The sequence below is a fragment of the Oncorhynchus kisutch genome, linkage group LG14 (assembly GCF_002021735.2).
Source record: "Oncorhynchus kisutch isolate 150728-3 linkage group LG14, Okis_V2, whole genome shotgun sequence".
Taxonomy (NCBI): Eukaryota; Metazoa; Chordata; class Actinopteri; order Salmoniformes; family Salmonidae; genus Oncorhynchus; species Oncorhynchus kisutch.
In genome coordinates, this window is record NC_034187.2 from 84696890 (window position 1) to 84711889 (window position 15000).

The 15000-nt window shown below is 42.7% G+C and overlaps 1 protein-coding gene across 1 annotated transcript in view; it reads right to left on the reverse strand.

The window, feature by feature from the left end:
• LOC109903314 (stromal membrane-associated protein 2-like) overlaps positions 1-15000 on the reverse strand; it is a 40014-nt gene that overhangs the window by 2251 nt on the left and 22763 nt on the right. The window contains exons 5-8 of the mRNA XM_031789097.1: positions 1385-1444; positions 1202-1265; positions 519-670; positions 249-423 (exon numbers count right to left, since the gene is read on the reverse strand). Of these exons, the coding sequence (XP_031644957.1) occupies positions 249-423; positions 519-670; positions 1202-1265; positions 1385-1444 (451 nt within the window). The remainder of the gene's footprint in view (positions 1-248; positions 424-518; positions 671-1201; positions 1266-1384; positions 1445-15000) is intronic.

Consider the following 15000-nt stretch of genomic DNA (forward strand, 5'->3'; position numbering starts at 1 on the left):
AATGTTGGTAGCCTTAGCATGTTCTGTGAACTATCATTAGACTTGATTAAAAATGACCGTTGGTACAGGAAAGTTACGAAAAAACAATAGTGACAACTTCTACTCAAAATCAGCTGCAGGTACAAACCTATGCCGACAGAGGAAACACAGTTGAGCCACTAATGTAGCCATAGAATACCATAACCTAGGTTCATTTACAGTCCAAGGACATCAAAGATGATCAACACAGTGACCACCTCTTCTCTTACCTCGTACAGCCAGGTTCTGGTGCCATGTGGGTGTGGTTGCGTAGAGGGAGAGGATGGAGTCCTTAGACATCTTTGTCCTAGAGCCCTCCTGTCTGGGTGCTGAGTCCAGGAACAGGCTGAGGTTCTCGGGTACCGACGCAGCCACACAACCCCTGGGCATGGAGCTACCCACCGGCTGGAGAGAGGAAAGATTGTCACACAGGTTAGTGTGTCTGTCTGTTTGTTTGTCTATCTGTCTGTGTATAACTGGTCCCTCTCTCTGAATCTCACTGTGGTCTTGGTGGAGGTGTTGGAGGAGGCAGGCAGGGGGCTGAATAGATTCAGGTCAGAGTGCATCGTAGCTGGGTTAGCCGCCGCAGGACACCCCCTCTCTCCAGGGCTGGATCTACCATTAGATACAACAGCATGAGGAGCAGGAGCGTCTGAAACACACAGACAGAGAGACAGAGAGAGAGAGAGAGAGAGAGAGAGGAGAGAGAGAGAGAGAGAGAGAGAGAAAGAGAGACAGACAGACAGACAGAGACAGACAGACAGACAGACAGACAGACAGACAGACAGACAGACAGACAGACAGACAGACAGACAGACAGACAGACAGACAGACAGACAGACAGACAGACAGAGAGAGAGAGACAGAGAGAGAGAGAGAGAGAGACAGAGAGAGAGAGAGAGAGAGAGAGAGAGAGAGAGAGAGAGACAGAGAGAGAGAGAGAGAGAGAGAGACAGAGAGAGTGAGAGATCGAGAGAGACAGAGAAAGAGCGTGAGTTTTTGGACACATCAGTACTATTTAGTACCTGTTTGTGCTCTCGTCAACTCCTTGTCGTGTTTGACTTAACCATTCATTATTGGGTTGGCAAGAGCACAAACAGATATAGGACCAGGCCAATGTTGCTACAGATATTGACAATTTCTGTTGAAATCTATTTGTATGTGTAGAGAGGTGTACTGATACCAAGTCCTAGGAGGTCTGAGATAGACGGAGACTGGGTCTGTGTCTTTGGGCTGTTCTCTCTCTTCTGAAAGAGTCAACAACAAAGACAGCATGAATAACTGAAGACAAATGAATACCAAACCTAGAATAGAAGATATTTTGTAGAATACTGTAATAATAATAATAACACACATTCAAACTCACCAACTTCATCTTCTCAAACACTACTGGCTCCAAGGGGATGTTTTCACAGCTCTTCTCTTTCTAAATGAGGGAGAAGCAGAAGTCAGAAGAGAGAGAGAGAGTGAGAATCCAAAACAAAAACATACAGACCCAGAAAACCTGAGTCTACGCCTTCACTATGGTGAATCACTAAAACAATACAGAAATACACTACGGAAAAAGATGGAACAGCACGTTAGAAATCAGCTCAATGTAATTGAAGAATCTATAGAATCTACCCACTTCTGGGTTAATTGGAAAACACTAAACAAACAACAACATGAAGAGGTACAGTATCTATCCAAAACAGAGATGTGTGGGTAAACCACTTCTCCAATCTTTTTGGCTCTATAACACAGAACAAACAACAACAACATATACATGATCAAATACAAATCTTAGAATCAACTATTAAAGACTACCAGAACCCACTTAATTCTCCAATTACCCTGAATGAACTACAGGACAAAATACAAACAGCCCCACCCAAAAAGGCCTGTGGTGTTAATGGTATCATCAATGAAATTATAAAATATACAGTGCCTTGCGAAAGTATTCGGCCCCCTTGAACTTTGCGAACTTTTCCACATTTCAGGCTTCAAACATAAAGATATAAAACTGTATTTTTTTGTGAAGAATCAACAACAAGTGGGACACAATCATGAAGTGGAACGACATTTATTGGATATTTCAAACTTTTTTAACAAATCAAAAACTGAAAAATTGGGCGTGCAAAATTATTCAGCCCCTTTACTTTCAGTGCAGCAAACTCTCTCCAGAAGTTCAGTGAGGATCTCTGAATGATCCAATGTTGACCTAAATGACTAATGATGATAAATACAATCCACCTGTGTGTAATCAAGTCTCCGTATAAATGCACCTGCACTGTGATAGTCTCAGAGGTCCGTTAAAAGCGCAGAGAGCATCATGAAGAACAAGGAACACACCAGGCAGGTCCGAAGTTTAAAGCCGGATTTGGCTTTAAAGAGAGACAACACAACACTACATAAAGAGAGACAACACTACACAACATAAAGAGAGACAACACTACATAAAGAGAGACAACACTACATAAAGAGAGACAACACAACATAAAGAGAGACAACACTACATAAAGAGAGACAACACTACATAAAGAGAGACAACACTACACTACATAAAGAGAGACAACACAACATAAAGAGAGACAACACTACACTACATAAAGAGAGACAACACTACACTACATAAAGAGAGACAACACTACATAAAGAGAGACAACACAACACTACATAAAGAGAGACAACACTACATAAAGAGAGACAACACAACATAAAGAAAGACAACACAACACTACATAAAGAGAGACAACACTACATAAAGAAAGACAACACTACACTACATAAAGAGAGACAACAATACACTACATAAAGAGAGACAACACAACATAAAGAGAGACAACACTACACTACATAAAGAGAGACAACACTACACTACATAAAGAGAGACAACACTACATAAAGAGAGACAACACAACATAAAGAGAGACAACACAACACTACATAAAGAGAGACAACACTACATAAAGAGAGACAACACAACACTACATAAAGAGAGACAACACAACATAAAGAGAGACAACACTACACTACATAAAGAGAGACAACACTACATAAAGAGAGACAACACTACACTACATAAAGAGAGACAACACTACATAAAGAGAGACAACACTACATAAAGAGAGACAACTCAACACTACATAAAGAGAGACAACACAACATAAAGAGAGACACTACACTACATAAAGAGAGACACTACACTACATAAAGAGAGACAACACTACACTACATAAAGAGAGACAACACAACATAAAGAGAGACACTACACTACATAAAGAGAGACAACACTACACTACATAAAGAGAGACAACACAACATAAAGAGAGACAACACAACATAAAGAGAGACAACACTACATAAAGAGAGACAACACTACACTACATAAAGAGAGACAACACTACATAAAGAGAGACAACACAACACTACATAAAGAGAGACAACACAACACTACATAAAGAGAGACAACACTACACTACATAAAGAGAGACAACACAACATAAAGAGAGACAACACTACATAAAGAGAGACAACACTACATAAAGAGAGACAACTCAACACTACATAAAAAGAGACAACACTACACTACATAAAGAGAGACAACACTACATAAAGAGAGACAACACAACACTACATAAAGAGAGACCTGATACATCAACACAGCAAGGCAGAAACACATAACAACACAGCATGGTAGCAACACAACATGACAACAACAGCATGGTAGCAACACAACATGACAACAACAGCATGGTAGCAACACAACATGACAACAACAGCATGGTAGCAACACAACATGACAACAACAGCATGGTAGCAACACAACATGACAACAACAGCATGGTAGCAACACAACATGACAACAACAGCATGGTAGCAACACAACATGACAACAACAGCATGGTAGCAACACAACATGACAACAACAGCATGGTAGCAACACAACATGACAACAACAGCATGGTAGCAACACAACATGACAACAACAGCATGGTAGCAACACAACATGACAACAACAGCATGGTAGCAACACAACATGACAACAACAGCATGGTAGCAACACAACATGACAACAACTGCATGGTAGCAACACAACATGACAACAACAGCATGGTAGCAACACAACATGACAACACAGCATGGTAGCAACACAACATGACAACACAGCATGGTAGCAACACAACATGACAACAACAGCATGGTAGCAACACAACATGACAACAACAGCATGGTAGCAACACAACATGAAAACAACAGCATGGTAGCAACACAACATGACAACAACAGCATGGTAGCAACACAACATGACAACAACAGCATGGTAGCAACACAACATGACAACAACAGCATGGTAGCAACACAACATAACAACAACAGCATGGTAGCAACACAACATGACAACAACAGCATGGTAGCAACACAACATGACAACAACAGCATGGTAGCATCAGAACATGACAACAACAGCATGGTAGCAACACAACATGACAACAACAGCATGGTAGCAACACAACATAACAACACAGCATGGTAGCAACACAACATGACAACTCTTAACTATTCACCCCTCCAAGTCAATACTCTTAACACAACATGACAACAACAGCATGGTAGCAACACAACATGACAACACAGCATGGTAGCAACACAACATGACAACAACAGCATGGTAGCAACACAACATGACAACAACAGCATGGTAGCAACACAACATGACAACACAGCATGGTAGCAACACAACATGACAACAACAGCATGGTAGCAACACAACATGACAACAACAGCATGGTAGCAACACAACATGACAACAACAGCATGGTAGCAACACAACATGACAACAACAGCATGGTAGCAACACAACATGACAACAACAGCATGGTAGCAACACAACATGACAACAACAGCATGGTAGCAACACAACATGACAACAACAGCACGGTAGCAACACAACATGACAACAACAGCATGGTAGCAACACAACATGACAACACAGCATGGTAGCAACACAACATGACAACAACAGCATGGTAGCAACACAACATGACAACAACAGCATGGTAGCAACACAACATGACAACAACAGCACGGTAGCAACACAACATGACAACAACAGCATGGTAGCAACACAACATGACAACACAGCATGATAGCAACACAACATGACAACAACAGCACGGTAGCAACACAACATGACAACAACAGCATGGTAGCAACACAACATGACAACAACAGCATGGTAGCAACACAACATGACAACACAGCATGGTAGCAACACAACATGACAACAACAGCATGGTAGCAACACAACATGACAACAACAGCATGGTAGCAACACAACATGACAACAACAGCACGGTAGCAACACAACATGACAACAACAGCATGGTAGCAACACAACATGACAACACAGCATGGTAGCAACACAACATGACAACAACAGCACGGTAGCAACACAACATGACAACAACAGCATGGTAGCATCACAACATGACAACAACAGCATGGTAGCAACACAACATGACAACAACAGCATGGTAGCAACACAACATGACAACAACAGCATGGTAGCAACACAACATGACAACACAGCATGGTAGCAACACAACATGACAACAACAGCATGGTAGCAACACAACATGACAACAACAGCATGGTAGCAACACAACATGACAACAACAGCATGGTAGCAACACAACATGACAACAACAGCATGGTAGCAACACAACATGACAACAACAGCATGGTAGCAACACAACATGACAACAACAGCATGGTAGCAACACAACATAACAACAACAGCATGGTAGCAACACAACATGACAACAACAGCATGGTAGCAACACAACATGACAACAACAGCATGGTAGCATCAGAACATGACAACAACAGCATGGTAGCAACACAACATGACAACAACAGCATGGTAGCAACACAACATAACAACACAGCATGGTAGCAACACAACATGACAACTCTTAACTATTCACCCCTCCAAGTCAATACTCTTAACACAACATGACAACAACAGCATGGTAGCAACACAACATGACAACACAGCATGGTAGCAACACAACATGACAACAACAGCATGGTAGCAACACAACATGACAACAACAGCATGGTAGCAACACAACATGACAACACAGCATGGTAGCAACACAACATGACAACAACAGCATGGTAGCAACACAACATGACAACAACAGCATGGTAGCAACACAACATGACAACAACAGCATGGTAGCAACACAACATGACAACACAGCATGGTAGCAACACAACATGACAACAACAGCATGGTAGCAACACAACATGACAACAACAGCATGGTAGCAACACAACATGACAACAACAGCACGGTAGCAACACAACATGACAACAACAGCATGGTAGCAACACAACATGACAACACAGCATGGTAGCAACACAACATGACAACAACAGCATGGTAGCAACACAACATGACAACAACAGCATGGTAGCAACACAACATGACAACAACAGCACGGTAGCAACACAACATGACAACAACAGCATGGTAGCAACACAACATGACAACACAGCATGATAGCAACACAACATGACAACAACAGCACGGTAGCAACACAACATGACAACAACAGCATGGTAGCAACACAACATGACAACAACAGCATGGTAGCAACACAACATGACAACACAGCATGGTAGCAACACAACATGACAACAACAGCATGGTAGCAACACAACATGACAACAACAGCATGGTAGCAACACAACATGACAACAACAGCACGGTAGCAACACAACATGACAACAACAGCATGGTAGCAACACAACATGACAACACAGCATGGTAGCAACACAACATGACAACAACAGCACGGGTAGCAACACAACATGACAACAACAGCATGGTAGCATCACAACATTGACAACAACAGCATGGTAGCAACACAACATGACAACAACAGCATGGTAGCAACACAACATGACAACAACAGCATGGTAGCAACACAACATGACAACACAGCATGGTAGCAACACAACATGACAACAACAGCATGGTAGCAACACAACATGACAACAACAGCATGGTAGCAACACAACATGACAACAACAGCATGGTAGCAACACAACATGACAACAACAGCATGGGTAGCAACACAACATGACAACAACAGCATGGTAGCAACACAACATGACAACAACAGCATGGTAGCAACACAACATGACAACAACAGCATGGTAGCAACACAACATGACAACAACAGCATGGTAGCAACACAACATGACAACAACAGCATGGTAGCAACACAACATGACAACAACAGCATGGTAGCAACACAACATGACAACAACAGCATGGTAGCAACACAACATGACAACAACAGCATGGTAGCAACACAACATGACAACAACAGCATGGTAGCAACACAACATGACACAACTGCATGGTAGCAACACAACATGACAACAACAGCATGGTAGCAACACAACATGACAACACAGCATGGTAGCAACACAACATGACAACACAGCATGGTAGCAACACAACATGACAACAACAGCATGGTAGCAACACAACATGACAACAACAGCATGGTAGCAACACAACATGAAAACAACAGCATGGTAGCAACACAACATGACAACAACAGCATGGTAGCAACACAACATGACAACAACAGCATGGTAGCAACACAACATGACAACAACAGCATGGTAGCAACACAACATAACAACAACAGCATGGTAGCAACACAACATGACAACAACAGCATGGTAGCAACACAACATGACAACAACAGCATGGTAGCATCAGAACATGACAACAACAGCATGGTAGCAACACAACATGACAACAACAGCATGGTAGCAACACAACATAACAACACAGCATGGTAAGCAACACAACATGACAACTCTTAACTATTCACCCCTCCAAGTCAATACTCTTAACACAACATGACAACAACAGCATGGTAGCAACACAACATGACAACACAGCATGGTAGCAACACAACATGACAACAACAGCATGGTAGCAACACAACATGACAACAACAGCATGGTAGCAACACAACATGACAACACAGCATGGTAGCAACACAACATGACAACAACAGCATGGTAGCAACACAACATGACAACAACAGCATGGTAGCAACACAACATGACAACAACAGCATGGTAGCAACACAACATGACAACACAGCATGGTAGCAACACAACATGACAACAACAGCATGGTAGCAACACAACATGACAACAACAGCATGGTAGCAACACAACATGACAACAACAGCACGGTAGCAACACAACATGACAACAACAGCATGGTAGCAACACAACATGACAACACAGCATGGTAGCAACACAACATGACAACAACAGCATGGTAGCAACACAACATGACAACAACAGCATGGTAGCAACACAACATGACAACAACAGCACGGTAGCAACACAACATGACAACAACAGCATGGTAGCAACACAACATGACAACACAGCATGGTAGCAACACAACATGACAACAACAGCACGGTAGCAACACAACATGACAACAACAGCATGGTAGCAACACAACATGACAACAACAGCATGGTAGCAACACAACATGACAACACAGCATGGTAGCAACACAACATGACAACAACAGCATGGTAGCAACACAACATGACAACAACAGCATGGTAGCAACACAACATGACAACAACAGCACGGTAGCAACACAACATGACAACAACAGCATGGTAGCAACACAACATGACAACACAGCATGGTAGCAACACAACATGACAACAACAGCACGGTAGCAACACAACATGACAACAACAGCATGGTAGCAACACAACATGACAACAACAGCATGGTAGCAACACAACATGACAACAACAGCATGGTAGCAACACAACATGACAACAACAGCATGGTAGCAACACAACATGGACAACAACAGCATGGTAGCAACACAACATGACAACAACAGCATGGTAGCAACACAACATGACAACAACAGCATGGTAGCAACACAACATGACAACAACAGCATGGTAGCAACACAACATGACAACAACAGCATGGTAGCAACACAACATGACAACAACAGCATGGTAGCAACACAACATGACAACAACAGCATGGTAGCAACACAACATGACAACAACAGCATGGTAGCAACACAACATGACAACAACAGCATGGTAGCAACACAACATGACAACAACAGCATGGTAGCAACACAACATGACAACAACAGCATGGTAGCAACACAACATGACAACAACTGCATGGTAGCAACACAACATGACAACAACAGCATGGTAGCAACACAACATGACAACACAGCATGGTAGCAACACAACATGACAACACAGCATGGTAGCAACACAACATGACAACAACAGCATGGTAGCAACACAACATGACAACAACAGCATGGTAGCAACACAACATGAAAACAACAGCATGGTAGCAACACAACATGACAACAACAGCATGGTAGCAACACAACATGACAACAACAGCATGGTAGCAACACAACATGACAACAACAGCATGGTAGCAACACAACATAACAACAACAGCATGGTAGCAACACAACATGACAACAACAGCATGGTAGCAACACAACATGACAACAACAGCATGGTAGCATCAGAACATGACAACAACAGCATGGTAGCAACACAACATGACAACAACAGCATGGTAGCAACACAACATAACAACACAGCATGGTAGCAACACAACATGACAACTCTTAACTATTCACCCCTCCAAGTCAATACTCTTAACACAACATGACAACAACAGCATGGTAGCAACACAACATGACAACACAGCATGGTAGCAACACAACATGACAACAACAGCATGGTAGCAACACAACATGACAACAACAGCATGGTAGCAACACAACATGACAACACAGCATGGTAGCAACACAACATGACAACAACAGCATGGTAGCAACACAACATGACAACAACAGCATGGTAGCAACACAACATGACAACAACAGCATGGTAGCAACACAACATGACAACACAGCATGGTAGCAACACAACATGACAACAACAGCATGGTAGCAACACAACATGACAACAACAGCATGGTAGCAACACAACATGACAACAACAGCACGGTAGCAACACAACATGACAACAACAGCATGGTAGCAACACAACATGACAACACAGCATGGTAGCAACACAACATGACAACAACAGCATGGTAGCAACACAACATGACAACAACAGCATGGTAGCAACACAACATGACAACAACAGCACGGGTAGCAACACAACATGACAACAACAGCATGGTAGCAACACAACATGACAACAACAGCACGGTAGCAACACAACATGACAACAACAGCATGGTAGCAACACAACATGACAACAACAGCATGGTAGCAACACAACATGACAACACAGCATGGTAGCAACACAACATGACAACAACAGCATGGTAGCAACACAACATGACAACAACAGCATGGTAGCAACACAACATGACAACAACAGCACGGTAGCAACACAACATGAACAACAACAGCATGGTAGCAACACAACATGACAACACAGCATGGTAGCAACACAACATGACAACAACAGCACGGTAGCAACACAACATGACAACAACAGCATGGTAGCAACACAACATGACAACAACAGCATGGTAGCAACACAACATGACAACAACAGCATGGTAGCAACACAACATGACAACAACAGCATGGTAGCAACACAACATGACAACACAGCATGGTAGCAACACAACATGACAACAACAGCATGGTAGCAACACAACATGACAACAACAGCATGGTAGCAACACAACATGACAACAACAGCATGGTAGCAACACAACATGACAACAACAGCATGGTAGCAACACAACATGACAACAACAGCATGGTAGCAACACAACATGACAACAACAGCATGGTAGCAACACAACATGACAACAACAGCATGGTAGCAACACAACATGACAACAACAGCATGGTAGCAACACAACATGACAACAACAGCATGGTAGCAACACAACATGACAACAACAGCATGGTAGCAACACAACATGACAACAACAGCATGGTAGCAACACAACATGACAACAACAGCATGGTAGCAACACAACATGACAACAACAGCATGGTAGCAACACAACATGACAACACAGCATGGTAGCAACACAACATGACAACAACAGCACGGTAGCAACACAACATGACAACAACAGCATGGTAGCAACACAACATGACAACAACAGCATGGTAGCAACACAACATGACAACAACAGCACGGTAGCAACACAACATGACAACAACAGCATGGTAGCAACACAACATGACAACAACAGCACAAACGGCAAGAAGGTACTGTAGAGATATACATATTTTGAAACTTTATTTAACTAGTCAGTTAAGAACAAATTATTATTTACAATGACGGCCTACCAAAAGGCCTTGTGGAGACGGAGGCCTGGGATTAAAATAAATAAATACAATATAGGACAAAAACACACAACACAACAAGAGACACAACACTACATAAAGAGATACCCAAGACAACAACATGGTAGCAGAACAAAACATGGTACAAGCATTATTGGGCACAGTCAACAGCACAACGGGCAAGAAGGTAGAGACAACAATACATCACGCAAAGCAGCCACAACTGTCAGTAAGAGTGTCCATGATTGAGTCTTTGAATGAAGAGATGGAGATAAAACTGTCCAGTTTGAGTGTTTGTTGCAGCTCGTTCCAGTCGCTAGCTGCAGTGAACTGAAAAAAGGAGCGACCCAGGGATGTGTGTGCTTTGGGGACCTTTAACAGAATATGACTGGCAGAACGGGGGTTGTATGTTGGAAGATGAGGGCTGCAGTAGATATCTCAGATAGAGGGGTATGAGGTCTAAGAGGGTTTTATAAATAAGCATCAACCAGTGGGTCTTGCGACGGGTATACAGAGATGACCAGTTTACAGAGGAGTAGAGAGTCCTGCGAAAGTATTCACCCCCTCTTGGCATTTCTCCTATTTTGTTGCCTTACAACCTGGAATTAAAATAGATTTTTGGGGGGGGTTGTATCATTTGATTTACACAACATGCCTACCACTTTGAAGATGCAAAATAATTGTTATTGTGTAACAAACACAAAACCTGAGTGCTCTTAACTATTCACCGCTCCAAGTCAATACTCATAACTATTCACCCCTCCAAGTCAATACTCTTAACTATTCACCCCTCCAAGTCAATACTCTTAACTATTCACCCCTCCAAGTCAATAATCTTAACTATTCACCCCTCCAAGTCAATACTCTTAACTATTCACCCCTCCAAGTCAATACTCTTAACTATTCACCCCTCCAAGTCAATACTCTTAACTATTCACCCCTCCAAGTCAATACTCTTAACTATTCACCCCTCCAAGTCAATACTCTTAACTATTCACCCCTCCAAGTCACTACTCTTAACTATTCACCCCTCCAAGTCAATACTCTTAACTATTCACCCCTCCAAGTCAATACTCTTAACTATTCACCCCTCCAAGTCAATACTCTTAACTATTCACCCCTCCAAGTCAATACTCTTAACTATTCACCCCTCCAAGTCAATACTCTTAACTATTCACCCCTCCAAGTCAATACTCTTAACTATTCACCCCTCCAAGTCAATACTCTTAACTATTCACCCCTCCAAGTCAATACTCTTAACTATTCACCCCTCCAAGTCAATACTCTTAACTATTCACCCCTCCAAGTCAATACTCTTAACTATTCACCCCTCCAAGTCAATACTCTTAACTATTCACCCCTCCAAGTCAATACTCTTAACTATTCACCCCTCCAAGTCAATACTTTGTAGAGCCACCTTTTGCTGCAATTACAGCTGCAAGTCTCTTGTATGTCTCTATAAACTTGGCACATCTAGCCACTGGGATTTTTGCCCATTCTTCAAGGCAAAACTGCTCCAGCTCCTTCAAGTTGGATTGGTTCCGCTGGTGTACAGGAATCTGTAAGTCGTACCACAGATTCTCAGTTGGATTGAGGTCTGGGGTTTGACTAGGCCATTCCAAGACATTTAAATGTTTCCCATTAAACCACTTGAGTGTTACTTTAGCAGTATGCTTAGGGTCATTGGCCTGCTGGAAGGTGAACCTCCGCCCCAGCCTCAAATCTCTGGTAGACTTAAACAGGTTTCCCTCAAGAATTTAGCGGCATCCATCATTCCTTCGATTCTGACCAGTTTCCCAGTCCCTACTGATAAAAAACATCCCCACAGCATGATGCTGCCACCACCATGCTTCATGTTGTTCTCGGTGTGATGAGAGGTGTTGGGTTTGCGCCAGACATAGCATTTTCCTTGATGGACAAAAAGCTAAATTTTAGTCTCTTCTAACCAGAGTACCTTCTTCCATATGTTTGGGGAGTCTCCCACATGCCTTTTGGTGAACACCAAATGTGTTTGCTTATTATTTTTGTCTTTAAGCAATGGCTTTTTTCTGGCCACTCTTCCATAAAGCCCAGCTCTGTGGAGTGTACGGCTTAAACTGGTCCTATGGACAGATACTCCAGTCTCTTCTGTGGAGCTTTGCAGCTCCTTCAGGGTTATCTTTGGTCTCTTTGTTGCCTCTCTGATTAATGCTCTCCTTGCCTGGTCCGTGAGTTTTGGTGGGCGGCCCTCTCTTAGGCAGGTTTGTTGTGGTGCCATATTCTTTCCATTTTTTCATAATGGATGTAATGATGCTTCGTGGGATGTTCAAAGTTTTGGATATTTTTTTATTCCCCAACCCTGATCTGTACTTCTCCAACCTTGTCCCTGGCCTGTTTGGAGAGCTCCTTGGTCTTCATAGTGCCACTTGCTTGGTGGTGCCCCTTGCTTAGAGGGGTGTTACAGACTCTGGAGCCTTTCAGAACAAGTGGATATATACTGAGATCATGTGACAGATAATGTGACACTTAGATTGCACACAGGTGGACTTTATTTAACTAATTATGTGACTTCTGAAGGTAATTGGTTGCACCAGATCTTATTCAGGGGCTTCATAGCAAAGGGGGTGAATACAAATACACACCACTTTTCTGTTCTTTATTTTTAATTACAGTATTTAATTACAGTATTTAATTATTAATTATTATTAAAATGTTTGACCTTTATTTAACTAGGCAAGTCAGTTAAGAACAAATTCTTATTTTCAATGACGACTTAGGAACAGTGGGTTAACTGCCTGTTCAGGGGCAGAACGACAGATTTTTACCTTGTCAGCTCGGGGATTCAATCTTGCAACGTTTGGTTACTTGGTCCAACGCTCTAACCACTAGGCTACCCTGCCGTCCCCCCTCTAACCACTAGGCTACCCTGCCGTCCCCCCTCTAACCACTAGGCTACCCTGCCGCCCCCCCTCTAACCACTAGGCTACCCTGCCGCCCCCCCTCTAACCACTAGGCTACCCTGCCGCCCCCCCTCTAACCACTAGGCTACCCTGCCGCCCCCCCTCTAACCACTAGGCTACCCTGCCGCCCCGTTGGTAGTTTAATCTTCCACGTAGGTCATCTATTTTATTTTCCAGAATGGAAATAAGTGGGGGTTTATTCGATCACCTACGAATTCTCAGAAGGCTGCCTGCCCTTCGGCCCCTTTTTCTAAGCCTCCTCTTCTTCACGGGGATTTGGGTTTTTTGTTCCCGGGAAAGCAGTATATCATTCACCTCATCGGACTCGTGGGGAGTAATCGTAGTCCTGATGATATTTTCGGTCATAGCTCATGTCAGTAAAAACAACGTTATAAACATTAAGGCTGTGAGGAGGAGGGTTTATTCTCCAGGTCAGTAAAAACAACGTCATAAACATTAAGGCTGTGAGGAGGAGGGTTTATTCTCCAGGTCTTTAACCGTTTTCCAGAACTTCTTGGGGTTAGACCCACAGAGAGAGAACTGCTCCTTAAAGTAACTAACTTTGGCCTTCCCGGATAGCTTGAGTGCACTTACAGTATTTCTCATCTGCCT